At 43.7% G+C, this 18,419-nt stretch overlaps 1 protein-coding gene across 2 annotated transcripts in view; it reads right to left on the bottom strand.

Moving 5' to 3' along the window:
- SPATA13 (spermatogenesis associated 13) overlaps nucleotides 1–18,419 on the bottom strand; it is a 154,497-nt gene that overhangs the window by 59,802 nt on the left and 76,276 nt on the right. For both annotated transcript variants that reach the window (XM_025364374.1, XM_025364375.1), the window contains one exon: nucleotides 1,822–2,187. In XM_025364374.1, coding sequence (XP_025220159.1) covers nucleotides 1,822–2,187 — 366 coding nt within the window. The remainder of the gene's footprint in view (nucleotides 1–1,821; nucleotides 2,188–18,419) is intronic.

Below are 18,419 nucleotides of genomic sequence, written 5' to 3'. Positions count from 1 at the left end.
CACTTCACACGCATAGCTCTCTCACCTCGAAGCCACTCACAGATGTGAAATGGTTTCTCCAATCCTGCCACGAGTTGCAGGCTGCACTGAAGCCCAGTGGCAACTCGTGATGCTACAGTTTTTAACAACCCTGATCGGCTTACTGTCCTGCACCCTGCAGCCTCATGTTTCATCTCACTTTTCTGCAACATGCCAACAGGTCCCACTAAGGAAAAAGAAGCTTCTGAGAAGAGGAAGGCACGTTTAGAAAGCAGGGGAGTTGTCACACAGATGCAGGGTCACTAAGGTAAGAAGATGCTTTCCCGGGGTGGCCCTCTGGAGGAAGCCAGGACAAGGCCACAACCCGGCCAGGGTGGCCAACTGTGATCCTCACATCCTTCTTCAGCCTCCTTCCTCCTTTACTCCTCCCTGCCGACACAGAGCCTGGCACAGATGAGCCTTCAGTAAGGATTTGTGGAGCTGAAGGCAAGCCTCGCCTCCCTAAACTCACACAGCAGTGGAGCTTCAGTTAAAAGAAGCGGTTTTCCATGTAGTTGCCCAGGTCTCTCTTACAATGCCCTTCTGGTTTTCCACAATAGCGATCCCTAAAACTGTAAGTCAAAGGCCCAGCTGCTTTATGCGTTCCTTAGATTTCGTTTTTCCTCCTTTTGTTTATTACATGCATATTCTGCTTACGTAATTCCTTAGGTTTTCTTACAATTTTCTCACCCAATTCCCTAAATTAGGCTATAGTACAGAAAATCACTTTTCACATGCCTTTTGGCTGCTGTGAAGGGAAACCCTTTCTAAGGCTCTAGAGCATCCGGGACTGCTGTTCTGAGTTAAAACGCGTGACCATCTGCTTCAGTGCAGAATGATGTCCCAACAGCAGAGCACCTTCGGACAAGAGTCTTAAAATTTTCATGGTATTCTGCAACTTAATTTTTTAACCTTAAAAAATCAGTTCAATTTATTTAAGCAAGGGTTTTTGAGTGCTTGTTATAAACAAGGCATTGTGTGGGGCTTTACAGGAAAAATGTAAACATGTACAATCCAGTACTAGTACTGTATAGGATTTCCCTTTTCAGATAACTTTATGGGTTACTTATGACATCAGCTACCAAGTTTTGAAAATGAAAGTGGGCATATATATTACTCATATGGTGTTCTGTGAATGTTTACCACGGCCGGGTATTAGCCATCCCAAATAAGCATACATTTCTCCAAGACAGAGTCTTCAACTAAATGTTTTGTATTTTCAAACTGCTCACTGGATACCCGGATAAATATTTGTTGAATTACTAAACTATAGTAAGAAACCAGTACTAAGTGTTTAATCCATTATCAAACTATTACTAGTTGCAAAGTTGCAACTCAAAATAAATAAATAAATAAAATGGTAGAAAACAAAATACTTTCTTATCTCCTAAAAAACTATTTCTTCTTTACATTTTATTTATTTCTTCTTTACATTTTATCTTTACATTTTAACAACGAACAATACTGTCTTTTTCAACAATTTCTTTCAGGAGTGTTACTGAATACATCCTGCTACCTTTCCCTGGTTAGAATCTCAGGTTATTCAGAAATCAACAGCAAATGAGTCTTAAGTATTATTTGAGATCCCAGGAAAGAAAGATTAGCAAAAGGCATCCAAACATCAGATGGTTAGCTTGAATTCATGCATGTTTTCACACAGTCAGGAAGAAGAGGTGGTTAAGCATACGGTGCTGCCCTTGAGAACGCGAGAGAAAAAGCAGATCCAGCTTAGCGTGCAGAGAGAACAGAGGCAGGAAGCTGGAGGGCCTCTGCTGGCTTGGGGAGGTGCACACCAGATCTTACTTGTGTCAGAAGACTGTCCAGTTCCTCCGTCTGGTTGGTCCCATACAAGCTGACCCCACCTATCACGGAAATGGGGCGTCTTCTCCGGGCTCCTCTGGGGCAGCCCACCGGAGCATTCTGGTCTTCAGGGCTGGCAGAAGTCAAGCTTGCCTGGGGGTCCTCGTTCACACGGTCTTCCTTCTGGGGGTCTGCAGCAACCGAGTCTTCAGGAATAGACAAACTGCGGCTGGCCAGCTGGCCGTAGTCAGAGAACGGCCGAGGCCTTGGCCGTCTCCCAGAGCCCCATCTCCTCCTGGGGGTTCTCTGTGCCTCTGTCCTTTCCTCATCCTGTGATGAACCTCGCCTCCCTGGGCCATCATGGAAGACCTTTCAAATGCGAACAAGTCAGGTGAGCTCAATATCCAGGAAGGTATTCAAAAAGAACAAGCCATACATTCCCTCTCACCGCCATAGCCCTGCCTCGGGTTTTCTTGATTTACTTGTTTATTAGAACAGCTATTTGTGTACTAGAACACGAAGACACAACTAAACCTTAATCAAAATAACCAAATCTATTATTATAGGCTGATTCAATAGGCTGATATTTCAATAACCATAATTGAAATAGTGGTTTGGTGACCAATGATGAGCTATGATAAAAGGCATTAAGAAAATCAGCACTGGCCGGATGTGGTGGCTCATGTCTGTAATCCCAGCACTTTGGGAGGCCGTAGTGGGCAAATCACTTGAGGTCACAAGTTTGAGACCAGCCGGCCAACATGGTGAAACCCTATCTCTACTAAAATACAAAAACATTAGCCAGGTGTGTGGTGGCAGGTGCCCGTAATCCCAGCTACTTGGGAGGCTGAGGCAGGAGAGTCACTTGAACCCGGGAGGTGGAAGTTGCAGTGAGCTGAAACTGCACCTCTGCACTCCAGCCCGGGTGACAGAACGAGACTCTATCTCAAAAAAAAAAAAAAAAGGGGGGGGGGCAGGTGCAGTGGCTCAGGCCTGTAATCCCAGCCCTTTGGGAGGCCGAGAGGGGCAGATCAGGAGGTGAGGATATCGAGACCATCCTGGCTAACACGGTGAAACTCCGTCTCTACTAAAAATACAAAAAATTAGCCAGGCGTGGCGGCAGCGCCTGTAGTCCCAGCTACTCGGGAGGCTGAGGCAGGAGAATGGCGGGAACCCGGGAGGCGGAGCTTGCAGTGAACCGAGATGGCGCCGCTCACTCCAGCCTGGGCGACAGAGCGAGACCCCGTCTCAAAAAAAAAAAAAAAAAAAAAGAAAAGTGAATGCGGGGCAAAGAGCAAAGAGCATAGTGTGGGGTTTATAGATGCTCTACTCCAACCCCTCATTTTTCAAATCAGGAAAACTGGGACCTAAAGAAGTGACACGACTTGCCCAGGGCCACACAGCTAATCAGTGGCAACAAAGACACAGAACAACAGGCTTCGTGATTTATTTTCCACAAGTTTTCCTGCAAGGCCACGTCACCTCTGCTCAAAAGACAATCCCGTGCAGGTTCCAGCAACTTCCCCCTGCTGCTGTCCACAGATGCCTCCTGCCAGGGCTGCCACCTCTAACTCTGTCTCCACTGACGGCATCCAGAATAGCACACAAACGGCTGTGAGCTGAAGGCTTTAAGAGAGCAGGCTTTTTTCCCACTGAATTCTTGTTACCTGCCTAAAAGCAGAGCCTCTCAAAAGAACTGAACTGTCACAAATCCCCTCCTGGGAATTGACTGCAACCAGGGAAAAGAGGGGAACCCACACCCACACACTGTCACAAAACTCATGTATTTTCCTGAAAGCCTATTTATCTTTCCTAGAAGCCACTTGTTTTCCCATAAGTTCTCTTCTCCCCTCCTAGTGAGATGCCACATACAGCTTAAACTCTAACCACCTCCTGGAGTCACTTTTTTTTTTTTTGAGATGGAGTCGCAGTCTTGTCACCAGGCTGGAGTACAGTGTGATCTTGGCTCACTGCAACCTCCACCTCCCAGGTTCAAGCGATTATCCTGCCTCAGCCTCTTAAGTAGCTGGGATTACAGGCACGCACCACCACGCCCAGCTAATTTATATATATATATTTTACTAGACACAGGGTTTCACCATGTTGGCCAGAATGGTCTTGAACTCCTGACCTCCTGATCCGCCCACCTCAGCCTCCCAAAGTACTGGGATTAGAGGAGTGAGCCACCACACCCTGCCTGAGTCACATTTTTCTATGAACTCTCTGTCTCTCACACACAGACACACGCACACACGCAGGCATGTGAATAAACATGTCTTTTCTTTTGCTAATCTGTCCTCTGCCAATTTAATTCGCAGGCCTTCAGAACAGAGTCAAAGAGTGTAGAGCAAACGGTTTTCCTCTTCAACATCGCTATAGGAAAATATGAGAGAAATCATGAAAAGGTTAATACTATTTTCTCTATTACAAACGAAAAACACATTAAAGATAGCTTAAATTACCGAATGAAATGGCACAGACAACTTAAGTACACAGTGAGAATCAACCCAATTACATTATGGCCCCGTAAGAAAAACGTTCAGGAACCACACGCTAGAAAAACAGAAGTACAAGAAGACCACAGGCAGGGAGCCGTCCACCTGCTCACCAACGGACGTGCAGTGCTTTGCTCTGTTCTGTTTTCAGTTAGTGTTTTGGGGTCCGGTTTGTTTCGGTTTTACACTTACGCAACACGCACCCTGCTTTTTCTCAGTAACGCCAAAAGCCAGGAACTGCTCCAGGCAGTGACAGATGCTGGGTACAGGCAGGTGAGCTCCAAGCAGGTCAGTAGACAGCGGGGGCAGGACTCGGGATCACTCCTTTAACACATCATGCCTCAGAGGCAGCACAGTAGAGCACACAAAACCAACTGCTGGCTGCAGCACAGTGGCTCACACCTGTAATCCCAGCACTTTGGGAGGCTCAGGCAGGAGGATTGCTTGAGCCCAGGAGTTCGAGACCAGCCTGAGCAACACAGTGAAATGTCACCTCAAAATAAATACATAAATAAATAATAGCAGGGCGTGGTTGCATGTGCCTGTGGTCCCAGCTACTTGGGAGGCCGAGGAAGGAGGATTGCTTGAGCCCAGGAGATGGAGGCTGCAGTGAGCCATGATTGCACTACTGCACTGGGAGACAAAGCAAGACCCATTGTCAAAAAAAAAAAAAAAAAAAAAGAGAAACAACTGTAATTCTATGTTCAGTATTTATACAGTTCCAACGAAAATATAAAAGGAGAACACACTCCCTCTAAAAGGTAACACACATTCTAAAAATAGCAAAACTTAGTCAACAGGATAATACATACAATTGAAATGTCCATTTTACTCCCAGCAAAAGTACAAAGAGAAAGAGAGGGGAAAACTCTCAGATTTAAGCTGACATTCAAACATTGATTCTTAGCCAAAAGATGGTTAAATTCCTTATGAAACAAATTTGAACTTTGATGGATATGCTAAAATTGAATCCTTTTTTTTTTTTTTTTTAAAGCAAAGTTTATGTACTTCTGAACTACTGCCAGGTTCATTCCAGGAAATGTAGTCTGGTTGTGATTCTACTTGGAACTGTGGACACACACACACTATCAAACAAACTTCTCCGGCAAGTGAGAGCCTACCTCAGAGTCTGGCATGGGCTGCCAGGGCCCATGGATGCACCAAAGAAACAGGCGGCTGGGCATAGCCACGTCCTCCGAAGAGTCTTTCTTGACTTTAAAACACCATCATGAAGACCTACCCTCTTCCACGGCCATGCCAGAGCTCTGCCCCAGTCCAGACAATCCAGCCAGAGCTCTACCAGCTCCAAAACAGGCAGTTCACACCCCAGTCATAAACTTCTGTAAACAGACTTTCCAGTGGAATTACTGCCCTTGTAACTCTTGCTTCTCTGCATATATTTTATTATTATTATTTTTGAGACGGAGTCTCGCTCTGTCGCCCAGACTGGAGTGCAGGGGCGCAATCTCGGCTCACTGCAAGCTCTGCCTCCCGGGTTCACGCCACTCTCCTGCCTCAGCCTCCCCAGCAGCTGGGACTACAGGTGCCTGCCAGCACGCCCGGCTAATTTTTTTTTTTTTTTTGTACTTTTAGTAGAGACGGGGTTTCACTGTGTTAGCCAGGATGGTCTTGATCTCCTGACGTGATTCGTCTGCCTCGGCCTCCCAAAGTGCTGGGATTACAGGCATGAGCCACCACGCCCGGCCATATATTTTATTTTATTTATTTATTTTGCAACAGTGTCACTCTGTTGCCCAGGCAGCAGCACAATCACAGCTCACTGCAGCCTCCACCTCCTGGGCTCAGGTGATCCTCCCATGTTAGCTGCTCAGGTAGCTGGGACTACAGGTGCGTACCACTGCATCAGTTCATCTGTTTATTTTTTGTAGAAACAGGGATTCACCATGTTGCCCAGGCTGGTCTCAGACTCCTGGGCTCAAGTAATTCACTTGCCTTTGCCTCCCCAAAGGGCTGAGATTACAGGTGAGAGCCACCGTGCGTGGCCTCTCCGCATATATTTTAAAGTGTTTTACTTATTATTACATGTTTTCTTCCGGTAAGATTTCATATTTTACTTTGCAAAACTAAAAAGCCAACATAGGCTTTGTTACCTCCAGTGAGACACTTTAAAACATTTTCTTGAAACGACAGTGAAAACAAATTATTAACCAGACGGAAAATGAAAGATTCAGACAAAATAACTTGATTTCTCTTATATCCATTCAGAGGCCTAACTAAAGGAAGTATAGTCAAACAGCAAGTATTCCAGTACCTGTGAGATTTCATTTAGAGATTGGGTCTTTGCAGATGGAATAAAGTTAAAATCAGGTCCCCCCGGGTTAGGTGGGCTGCAATGCAATGGCTGGTGTCCTTACGACGCAGATGGAAATTTGGACACAGACAAACATGAAAGGGAGAATGCCACGGGAGGACGGAGGCAGAGACTGGAGTGATGCATCCACAGGCCAAGGGCACCAGGGAAGGCGAGCTGCCACTGCAAGCTGGACGAGGCTAAAAAGAAGCCTCCTTTGCACCTTGGAGTGATCGTGGACTTGTCAACACTTTGATCTCAAACTTCCGGCCTCCAGAACGGTGAGAGAACAGATGTCCACTGTTTCAGGCCACCTAGGTTGTGGTGATTTGTTAGAGTAACCCTAGGAAACTCATACAGCAAGGTAATTCAGAAGAAAACTAAAGCACAGGGACTGTGGGCATACCAAAGGTTTTTAGGAGATGATATAAATACAATAAGCGGACTACCCAGTTTTCTCCTAGGGTACCAGCATCCTGGCTACCACGAGAATTCACATACAGGGGTCGAGGTGAGACGGAAAACACCTCAGCAGTGGATGCCACAGAGGACCACAGTGAACGCTGCAATTTCTGAATGCCTATGAGGTGCCAGACCTATGCCAGGCACACATGCTACCCTGCTTAATCTTCTCAGCCACCCTGTGAGGCAGGTACTGTTCACTGAATGTTACTGATTAAGACACCAGAGCTAAAATAGATGAAATGATTTGCTCACGTTAATAGAGCTGGAAAAGGGAAGGGCCTATGTCACAACCCAGTCTGTCTGACTTCAAAACCTCCGTCTCTCCTCTGTAAAGCCTGCATACGTAGCATGTACTTTTACAGGAGGAAAATAGAGCTTTGCAGGTTTTCCTTCCCTTAGATGTAGAACTGCTGGAGGGAGGGGAGAGAGAATGGCAATAATCAGAGGCTCTGGTAACATGTGCCCTGGGCAATCTGGTAAAACCTACAGACCCCAGAATGACACGTTCACATGCATAAAAGAAAAGGAGAGAGGACTGTAAAGTAAGACGATTTAAAAGAGCTGTAATGTAGTAACATATGTCAGGTATGAATTAAGAGGATGGGTGTGAGGTAGTGATTCTGAAGTATTGATGAGTGATGTGAATATATTTCAAGACATGAGAAAAACCTGTTGTATAATGTGAGAAAGGTCTGTAATTAGACAATATCACCAATATCTAAAATTCCTGGGTTAGATAACAACACTTAAGAGTATCTAGGGCATCAGTCTTGTGCTCCAATTCCTAAAAAACGAAAATTTAGGCCTTACAACTTATAAAGTCAAAAAAGTAGCATCTCACTATGCCAGAACTATATCTCATTACCCAACATCCCTTAAATGAAAATTAATGTGTTATAACCAAAAATACCCTGCACAGGCCTGTTTTTATGTGTTGCAACGATCTGTCCCAGGATTTTAAGTGGGTAAGGGGAACGCATAGGATCCCAGATGAATTGCCACATTTTTGAGGAGTTGAAAGCAGGAACAAGGAAATATTTACATAGGCAGGAATAGATAAGTTTGAGCCTTAATGACATTTTTTCTTGTGGGAGGGGGTAGTATTTTTAACACCAAAGAAATAACATGTTACATTCACTTAGAAATCAGATTTTCAAATTGCTTTCCCATCTAACTATGATTATATTTTCCAAGAAGCAAAGAAGACATAATTACCCCCATTTTAAGACGAGAAGACAATGGATTTACTGAAAGATAAGAGCAAGCGAGATAGTTCAGGAACTTTAATTTCATCTTTGGAAGGCCAGCACTAAACATGACCCCACCATTAATAGCAGTAGGTAAGAAAGATGCCAAATGGCTTTATGGGTTACAGCAAAAACCCTTAGCAGCAATTGATGCTGCTCCCCAAAAAGCCTTCATGAGCGTATCACACACGCAGTCTGCACTGCTGGCTTCTGCCCTGTGTATTTCTCTGGGCTATTTCTCCATTCATCCATGTGTGTGTAGACACAGTCACACGCATGCATCTGGCTTGGACTCTTCTGTGTTGGTTCCTCCCACAGTCCCGACCTTCACTTCTTTCTAACGTTCTTTTTCTCTCTCCTTGCCTAGGCCCTCTTCCCCTGACTAGTCATGTATGGAACCAAGAGTCGATTTTGTTTCATGGAGTAAATCGTATTAGGTTTCCTATCTTTAATTTTTATAACAATGAGGTGGACTTTTCTTTTCTTTTTTCCTTTTTTTTTTGAGACAGTCTCACTCTGTCACTCAGATTGGAGTAAGTAGCACGATCTCGGCTCACTGCAGCCTTGAACTCCCAGGCTCAAGTGATCCTCCCATCTTGGCTTCCTGAGTAGCTGAGACTACAGACATGCACCACCAGGCCCAGCTAATTTTTAAGTTTCTGTAGAGATAGGGGTCTCACTATGTGGCTCAGGCTGGTCTCAAACTCCTGGGCTCAGGCAATCCTCCTGCTTCGGCCTCTCAAAGTGCTGGGATTACAGGAGTGAGCTGCCATGCCTGGCCTGGTGGAATAATCTTTCTGTCTAAGCTGCCTTTGGCTTTCGTAGCCCTCAGTGGGGTGTGTGTGTTGCAGGGGAAGTGAATTATCCCGGCACGCGGGGAGGTACCCCATAAATGGGGCCTGCCGCCAGGCGGGCTTCCTGGTCCTCCACCCCCTGGCTCTTTCCACCGGTCCAGGCATTGCTCCGTGCATCACTCAGGCAGGCTGAGGAACAACCACCGCTAGGGGAGGCGCTCCTGTAAGAGCCCAGTTACCCATGCAAAGTGGAGGAGAGGAGGGATGGCTTCTGACCCAGTTCAAAACTAAGTAAATGGCAAAACACCCTGCATTGCACTGAGTGACGCCGTCTTATGAATGTGCCTGTTCAAGGTGGCTCTGCTGCACCCCTCACAGTTTCCGCTACTTTAGGGACCATCTTGGGAAGGGGAAGACAGGGTTATTAAGTTGTCCCTTCTTTCCTCAGGCCTGGCTCTTAGGACAGGGCCTGGGCCAGAAACAGACCAGGCACGATACCGGAAGTAGAAACATTTACTGGATTACTCTTTCTGTGGCCTGTAGGTAAAAATAAATAATAACTCTGGGCTACATTCTTACAAATGTGCTGCATTTTTTTACTAGGATGTTAGGTTTTAACCTGTAAGAATCTTCAGTGGTTGGTGGAATTCTGACATCAAATGAAGCACAAGTGACTAAGCTAAACTTTTCTAATTACTACGGAATGGGGTTACGTGCATGTCAGTAATCGTGACATCATTTAAAGAGTCTCCAAAAAACAACAACAAAAAATAAGCAACTATTATAACCCAGAAAACTGTGGCCTTGTCCCTTGGATTCAGGAAACAGTTTGGTCATTTGTTAAACATTTTCAAACAATGAATGTTTATCTCCCTTGAAGTAGGAGAGGAGCATGGTGGTGATATTAGATACTTCAATTGTCCTTGAATGTGTTACATGGATGATAAAAGATGCTGAAAACACAGCTGGTGACCCTACGGCCTTGTATCTAACCTGTTTTATAGACTGATATGGTAGTTTATTTAAAAATGCAAATATACGGAAGTTCATGGAGAACACTTACTTTAATACTATGAGCCCAGTTCCACGAGCATTAAAAACACTAGTACTTAAGAAAAATGTAATCACTAGTGAAGTCTTAGAATACAAGATGGAGAAATCAGTGTAGCTGAGCTCCTCTTCAGTTTAAAGAAAGGAAGGAACTCCACATGACAGTGACAAACTCCATCCCAGCCCCTGTGATCATGTCCTGTGCCCCTCACCTCACCTGCCTCCCTCACTCACATCACAGACACATGTCACCACCCTCACCCCAAAACCATCACTCCCAGGCTGATGGTTTTCCCCCTGAGCCTCAATAATAATTATTCAAGGGAGTTCTGTTTTTTAGGCTCAAGTACAACATCCAGACCATCCTGCCATCTCAAAATCAATAGTAACAGGATGCTGAAACTGACATCCAGGTGGAGAAAACAAACTGGTAGGTTGCATTTTTTTTTTTTTTTTTTTTTTTTTTAAGACAGGGTCTCACTCTGTCATCAGGCTGCAGTGCAGTGGCACAATCACGGCTCACTGCAGCCTCAACCTTCAGGGCTCAAGTGATCCTTCTGCTTGGCTAATTTTTGTATTTTTAGCAGAGATAGGGTTTTGCCATGCTGGTCAGGCTGGTCTTGAACTCTTGAGCTCAAGTGATCCACCTGCTTCAGACTCCCAAAGTGCTGAGATTACAGGTGTGAGACACCATACCTGGCCATAGGTTGCAATTTTATGCCTGGACTAATTAAGAGTAAAGAGACAGTTTAAAGCCATCATATTATGAAATAAATGCACATAATGACCACATCTTAAAACACGTTTCATCTCTGAAATACATGCTGAAGAATATAGAGGTCTACTTTCAAACTTGTTATTTTCAATGAGTGAAAAAACATGATTTTATAAAAATGAACTTACTTTCCTCTTTGGAAATTAAACTTATTGACTGAGGAGGACTTAGTATTTCAAGAGTAATAACCATATGTTAGCTCTGAATATGTTAGCAACCTGTTGTCTTTCTCTTTTTTTTTGGGGGGGGTGGCAAGGTCTCTATCTGACAACCAGGCTGGAGTGCAGTGGCGCAATCTCAGCTCACTGCAGCCCCCACCTCCTAGGCTCAGGTGATCCTCCTACCTCAGCCTCCCGAGTAGGTGGGACTAGAGGTACGCACCACCACATCTGGCTAATTTTTCTATTTTTAGCAGAGACAGAGTTTTGCCATGTTGCCCAGGCTGGTCTTAAACTCCTGGGTTCAAGGGATCCACCCACCTCAGTCTCCCAAAGTGTTGGGATTACAGGTGTGAGCCATCATACCCAGACTGTTGTTTATCTTTCTTTATAATTTCATACTCTCCTGTCCCTGGCCTCCATCCCACAATATAAATAAACTTACTTTCATTTAATTACTGATTGAGGACCACTAAGTATTTCAAAATCAGTGACCATGTTTCAGATAAGGGAGTCAGCCATCCTGTCCCTATCTCCTCCATCATCTCCTGAAATCCTGCGCCACTCTACAAACAAATTAGTTGCAATTTTCCTCCCCCTATTCTCAACAATCCTGTTCTGAAGGTGTCTTACTTAGTCTCAGATACATGAGGAACAAGGTAATGGGTCCTTGCCAACAATAAGCTTCTATACTTTTATTAATTATACACGATTGTATCACACCTGCTTTAAACTCATAAGAGTCCAGGGCCTCCCTGAGCAGGTAAACACCCACCTCTGATGTGCTGTGCACCACAGACACTCGGGCCACGTGGACTCTCTGCACAGAGGAGCCATCACAAAGGAAAGGCAAGATCGCAAGGAGCACCCGTAGTGCTTCTTTTTTATTTTCACTGAGGAATACAAGAATCTAATGTGTTCTGCTGCCAAATATTTCCAGTAGGTTTAATTCAAAACTTGGCAGTTAAAGAATTACAGGTGAAAAATTTATACCACAAAGAGTAAAAATGCAAAGCCAAATGTACAAGGTATCCTCACGGTAAACATGTGAAAAGCATATCACATACATTAAACAGTGAGGCTGTAATCCTTTGCCTGGTCACAAACTGTAAACAAGGCTTCAGCCGCCTGTCCCCTACCTGTGGCACTGACCTACTAAACATGGCACCGCTCTGGCCCTGGAGTCACCCTGCAGTCCAAGGTGGCTTTCTTTCCTGTATCACCCAGTGAACTCCCAAAACAAATCGCCAGAAAATGGACTGAAGCACCTTAGCAGAGCTAGCCCATCCCAACCAGCCAAAACATTCCCACTAAAACATTGAGGAGAGGCTGGGGACAGCGGCTCACACCTGTAATCCCAGTACTCTGGGAGGCCGAGGTGGGCGAATCACTTGAGGTCAGGAGTTCGAGACCAGCCTGGCCAACATGGCGAAACCCTGTCCCTACTAAAAATATAAAAACTAGTCGGGAATGGTGGTGCACACCTGTAATCCCAGCTGCTCAAGAGGCACAAGAATCGCTTGAACCCGGGAGGCGAAGATTGCAGTGAGCCGAGATTATGCCATTGCACTCCAGTCTGGGAGACAGAGCAAGATTCTGTCCCCCCAAAAAATAAAAATAAAAAAAAGTCAAGGAGAAGAACTGGTTTGGGCTGGAACTTGTGCAGCAGGAAGTGACCCAAGCTCTGTGGCAAGAAGGGTACACATGGAGTCACAAGAGAAAGTGGGACGTAAATTTATCGACCATGATACCAGCATTTGAAACACGCCCTTAACCTACAGTACATCATTTAATTTTGCATGTGTGGTAAAAAAAAATATATATTTTACATATTTAATATATTGTGTATTATATATTTAATATATTATAATATATATTTACATACTATATATTATATATATTTACATTCTATATATTTAATATATTATATATAATATATATTATATAAACCTATGTTTATATAATATATATTTATATATATAAACAAAATATATATATAAAAAATGTCTACTATTTTGACTACTTTTTAAAAATTGTAACATGGGGGTCTGGTTATGTTGCCCAGGCTGGTCTCAGACTCTTGGCCTCAAGTGATCTGCCCATCTTGGCTTCCTGAGTAGCTTCAGATTACAGGTATGTGCCCCTGCACCCAGCTCCATTTTAATTATTGTTAGGTGTATGAGTCAGTGGGATTAAGTACATTCACACTGTTATGTAATTATCACCACCATCCATCTCCAGAACTTTTTCATCTCTCCCAAATGTATCTCTGTATCCATTAAATACTCTCTTCCCCCTCAGCTCCTGGCAATGACTACTCTACTTTCTGTCTCTATGAATTTGACTACTCTACGGATCTCCTATGAGCGGAATCATACAGTATTTATTGTTTGTGATTGGCTGATTTCACTTAGCATAATGTCCTCAAGGTTCAGCCACGCTGTAGCATGTTTTATTTTGTTTTGTTTTGAGATGGAGTCTTACTCTGTCACCAGTGCTTGGAGTGCAGTGGTGTGATCTCGGCTCACTGCAACCTCTGTCTCCTGGGTTCAAGAGATTTCCTGCCTCAGCCTCTGCCTCCCAAGTAGCTGGGACTACAGGCACCTACCATTACGTCCAGCTAATTTTTTGTATTTTTAGTAGAAACGGGGTTTCACCACGTTGGCCAGGCTGGTCTCGAACTCCTGACCTCATGATTCACCAGCCTCAACCTCCAAAAGTGCTGGGATTACAGACGTGAGCCACCATGCCTAGCCTGCAGCATGTCTGCTAAGGCATAAATGATATTCCACAGCGTGTGTACGCACTATGCTTTTTATCCATTTGTCCATCAGCGGACACTCGGGCTGTTTCCTTGTTTTGCCTCTTATGAACAGTGCTGCTATGAACACGGGTGCCTACATACCTGCCTGAGTCCTGTTTTCAATTCTCTTGGGCATATACCCAGAAATGGAACTGCTGGATCAGACAGTAATTCTACGCTTAACTTTGGAGGAATCAGCACACTGTTTCTCACAGTGGCTGTACCATCATTTTATACTCCCCCAATTTCTCCATATCTTTGTGAACACTTGTTTTTTTTTTATAGTAGCCACTCTTAATGGGTGTGAAGTGGTATCTAACATGGTTTAAATTTGCATTTCCCTAATGATTAGTGACACTGAAGATGTTTTCATATACTTTATCATTTGCATATATACACATACACACACACACACACACATATATATATATATATGTATTTTTTTTTTTTTCAGATGGAGTCTCTCTCACCCAGGCTGGGGTGCAGTGGTGCAATCTTGGCTCACTGCAACCTCCGCCGCCTGGGTTCAAGCGATTCTCCTGCCTCAGCAGCCTCCCTGAGTAGCTGGGACTACAGGTGCACACCACCACGCCCAGCTAATGTTTTTTTGTATTTTTAGTAGAGACAAGTTTTCACCGTGTTGTCCAGGCTGGTCTCAAACTCCTGACCTCAGGTGATCCGCCCGCCTCACCTGCATATCTTCTTCAGAGAAATGTCTATTCAAGTCCTTTGCCCATTTTTTAAATGGGGCTGTGTTTTTTGTTGTTGTTGAAGATATCATTTAATTTAAAAGCTCTCTGAAGTAGATGCATTTAATTCTATTTTACAGATAAGAAAGATTAAGTGATTCCTCAAGAGATGAGGAGGCTAGTAAATGGTGAGAAAGTCTGCATGCCACATTGCAAAGCAGATGCTGATTCTAGGCCTCCTTCCCCATTTGGAGACCGAGCGACAGGCCCGGCCCCACCCCTCACTAGTTATGTGACAGTCCTTGAACTTTTCCAAGCCTCAGTTTACTCATCTGTTAAAGCAAATACAAAAATCACCTATGTCACAGGTGGCTGGGGAAATCGAATGCAACAGTGTTGCACAATGGAACTTTGTTCACTGAAAAGGCATCATATCAATCTGTTATTATTGATATTCTTATTTTCAAGAAACAGTTACTTTGTAAAATCCTAAATGAGTTGGTAAAATTCCAGTTCTCAGTAGCGGATGGAGCAATTGCTAGACTTACACTCCTCAACATATTTCAGACCAAATTCTTTGATTTGAGACAGGGTTTCACTCTGTCACCCAGGCTGGAGTGACGTGGTGCAACCACAACTCACTGTGGCCTCAATCTCCCAGGCTCAAGCAATCCTACCACCGTGGCCTCCTGAGTAGCTGGGACCACAGGCGTGCACCACCACCCTGGCTAACTTTTTATTTTTGTTAGAGACAAGGTCTCACTATGCTGTCCAGGCTGGTCTCGAGCCCCTGAGTTCAAGTGATCCTCCAGCCTTGACCTCCCAAAGTTCTAGGATTTTAGGTACGAGCCACCACGTCAGCCAGACAAATTCTTCATCGCACCACTTCTTGCTTGAAAAGTTTTTATTTCATTTTTTGCCAGAGGGAATTTTTGTCTGTAGAAACATACATTCAAGTTATAATACTGTTCAATTAAAAAAAAAAAAAAAGATTAAAAGCAATCTTTCTCTTTTCCTGGCTTGCCTCCCTGGCTTAAACCACAGCACCGCTCTATTCTGAAGTACAGGACACTTTATACCTAGAGGAGCCTCAGCCTGGACAGCCAGTCTCAAAGTTTGCGCTGACAAAAGTCATTTTCCCGAGTTGATTGCTGATAGTCCAAATTGTTGGGTCTAAACCTCAGGGACTCTAATTCAGTAGCTTTGGGTGAGGCTCAGAAATCTGTAGCTTTGGTTTGTACCTCAGGGCGGGGTCTCTGCTCTGGCTATAACTTAGAAGTATATTATTTGCAAAGTTTAACTGGTCTGTACTGAAATGTCTGACCAAAGGAAGTAATTTTAATTATAACAATGATTTATGTTATAAAAGCTACTATTTACCGGATTTACCGTGTTCCAAGGCACTGTGGTAAGTACCTTATATGCATTATTTCATGTAACTCTGGCAGGACTATTACTCCAATTTTTAAAGAAGTTGAGGCTTAAGTAGGTCAACTGTCTTTCTTAAGAACATACTGCTAGTTAGCAATAAAACTAGGACAGACCTCAGCAGAACAAGGCCCAACTACTTTACACCATCCAGCTTCCTGACCACTCAAGTTGGGAATGGCTAGCTGGCAGCCATGTGGACCCTGGTATCCTAGAAAGTTACTAGATCAGTGCAGGGCAGCAAGCAGCTGTGAGTGCTATATCCTCTCCAACCCACAGGACCCCTCTGTCTACTCTCACCCCAGCTGACTCCCTGAAGTCCGTCCCAGAGTATTGCAAATGGTGGTTTTGTCCCCAGACTGTTGGAAGTACAAGAAACAGGTAATGTTCAGTTTATACAGTGACTTGTGGCAATGGGTACTCCAACCCCCACCAACAAAACCTATGTCATTCCTTCTAATCATCATCACGGCAGACACAACTAAATCAATCGGTGTCACCAAGCCAGGCTGAAAGCAATTCCACCCTGGGCGCTCTTTGATGTTAATTGTTATAGAGAGGTTCAAGAAGAGAAATATAGAAGAGGAGAAAAACATACACTGAAATCAGTTTCTTAGTCATCAAGCTAAAATTCTCCGCCTGGAGGATATGGAAATGTACCTTTCTGTATTGAGTACTTCAGTAAGGCCTAATTATACCCTCCTATCCACAAATTAAAACGAGGTGCTAATTAAGAAAACACTGAAGAATATACCATGATATTGGTTCCCATCATAGCTTAAACTTCAGGAAGCTTAACACACATAGCATTAATAAGATGCAGTACATCCTCACAGGTTGATTGCAAGTGGTTATTGCGGTAATTTCTATAAAAGCTGGCATTTAGTCTCTTGTGCAGGTATGGGGTATGATTCTGTCTCCCTCCCCCCTTATTTTTAACGAGAAAATCCTATTTAATGGCATTTCACTAGAGAAACTATTCTAGAAATGAGCCACTGGAAAGTTCAAAACTACAGGTATACGATAATTTTATTTAGATTCTGCATTTGTAGAAATAATCTTTTTTTTTTTTTTTTTTTTTTTTTTTTTTTGAGACGGAGTCTCGCTCTGTCGCCCAGGCTGGAGTGCAGTGGCCGGATCTCAGCTCACTGCAAGCTCCACCTCCCGGGTTCACGCCATTCTCCTGCCTCAGCCTCCCAAGTAGCTGGGACTACAGGCGCCCGCCACCTCGCCCAGCTAGTTTTTTGTACTTTTTAGTAGAGACGGGGTTTCACCGTATTAACCAGGATGGTCTCGATCTCCTGACCTCGTGATCCGCCCGTCTCGGCCTCCCAAAGTGCTGGGATTACAGGCTTGAGCCACCGCGCCCAGCCAGAAATAATCTTATCAGTGTTTTTTTCTTTTAAGTGTATGAAGCTCTGTAGCCTGTCAGCAGTGCTGCGTGACACTCGGGATTCTGTAGCTTTGGCCTGCATCTCAGGGGGTCTTCACTCTGGCTACAACTTCAGAAGTACACAGTTTGCAAGTTTTAACTAGTTTGTACTGAAATGCCTGACTCAAATGTTGAGCACCATTTCAGAAATACTTTGAAACTTTCCACTGAAAAACAGGTAATAAGGAGCATAAACATTTTCAGAGCAAACGGAAACTTCTTTTTTTACAAACTGACTTATAGAAAATGACTCAATTGTTAAAGTAAAAAGCTACTTTCACATTTAGACTCATGATCTGAATTTCTATGATTTAGTATTTCTGCAGGAGATCCTTTTTCTCTTTCATATTTTTCTCCAGCAAAAAGAAACAAAACAAGCTAAAAACATTCTGGGAAAAACTGAACATAAACTAGCACCAAGATGACTCACAGAAGGCACACGGATTCTCTTCACATCACACTAAAAAGCCCCCTGTCAGAGAAGATGTCTGTTGTATGTCTACCCTAGGCATACTATTTAGGAAATATCATAAAACACTAGCTGTCACAGCAGGGCAGATGTCCCTGTAACAACATGTTCAATTCATTAGAAAAATATTTTTTTGAAAGCACAGATAATATCATATTTAAAAATCTTTCCAACTCTAATTTTGTGATTCAAATTCTCGAACGTTTTTGTCAGAGATAAATGAATGAGAACCCAGAGGAACACGGAAACTTATATTCTCTGTAGTACAAAAAGCACAGGCAGCTGAATAAACGGAGGCTGGATAACCAGATGTTCATATATTAAAAAATGAAACTTCCTATTACACACAAGAACAACTAAACATGGTGCATATACCTAAATGTAAGAGCTAAAATGATAAAACTTCCAGAAAATAACACAGGAGAAAATCTTTGTAATCTTAGAGTTCTTAGATCTACAGAAAACTACAAAAATTTGGTAACTGA

Source organism: Theropithecus gelada, chromosome 17, assembly GCF_003255815.1.
Source record: "Theropithecus gelada isolate Dixy chromosome 17, Tgel_1.0, whole genome shotgun sequence".
In the NCBI taxonomy this organism is placed as follows: domain Eukaryota; kingdom Metazoa; phylum Chordata; class Mammalia; order Primates; family Cercopithecidae; genus Theropithecus; species Theropithecus gelada.
Note: the sequence above shows the minus strand (reverse complement) of the source record. Positions and strands in the feature narration are given on the sequence as shown.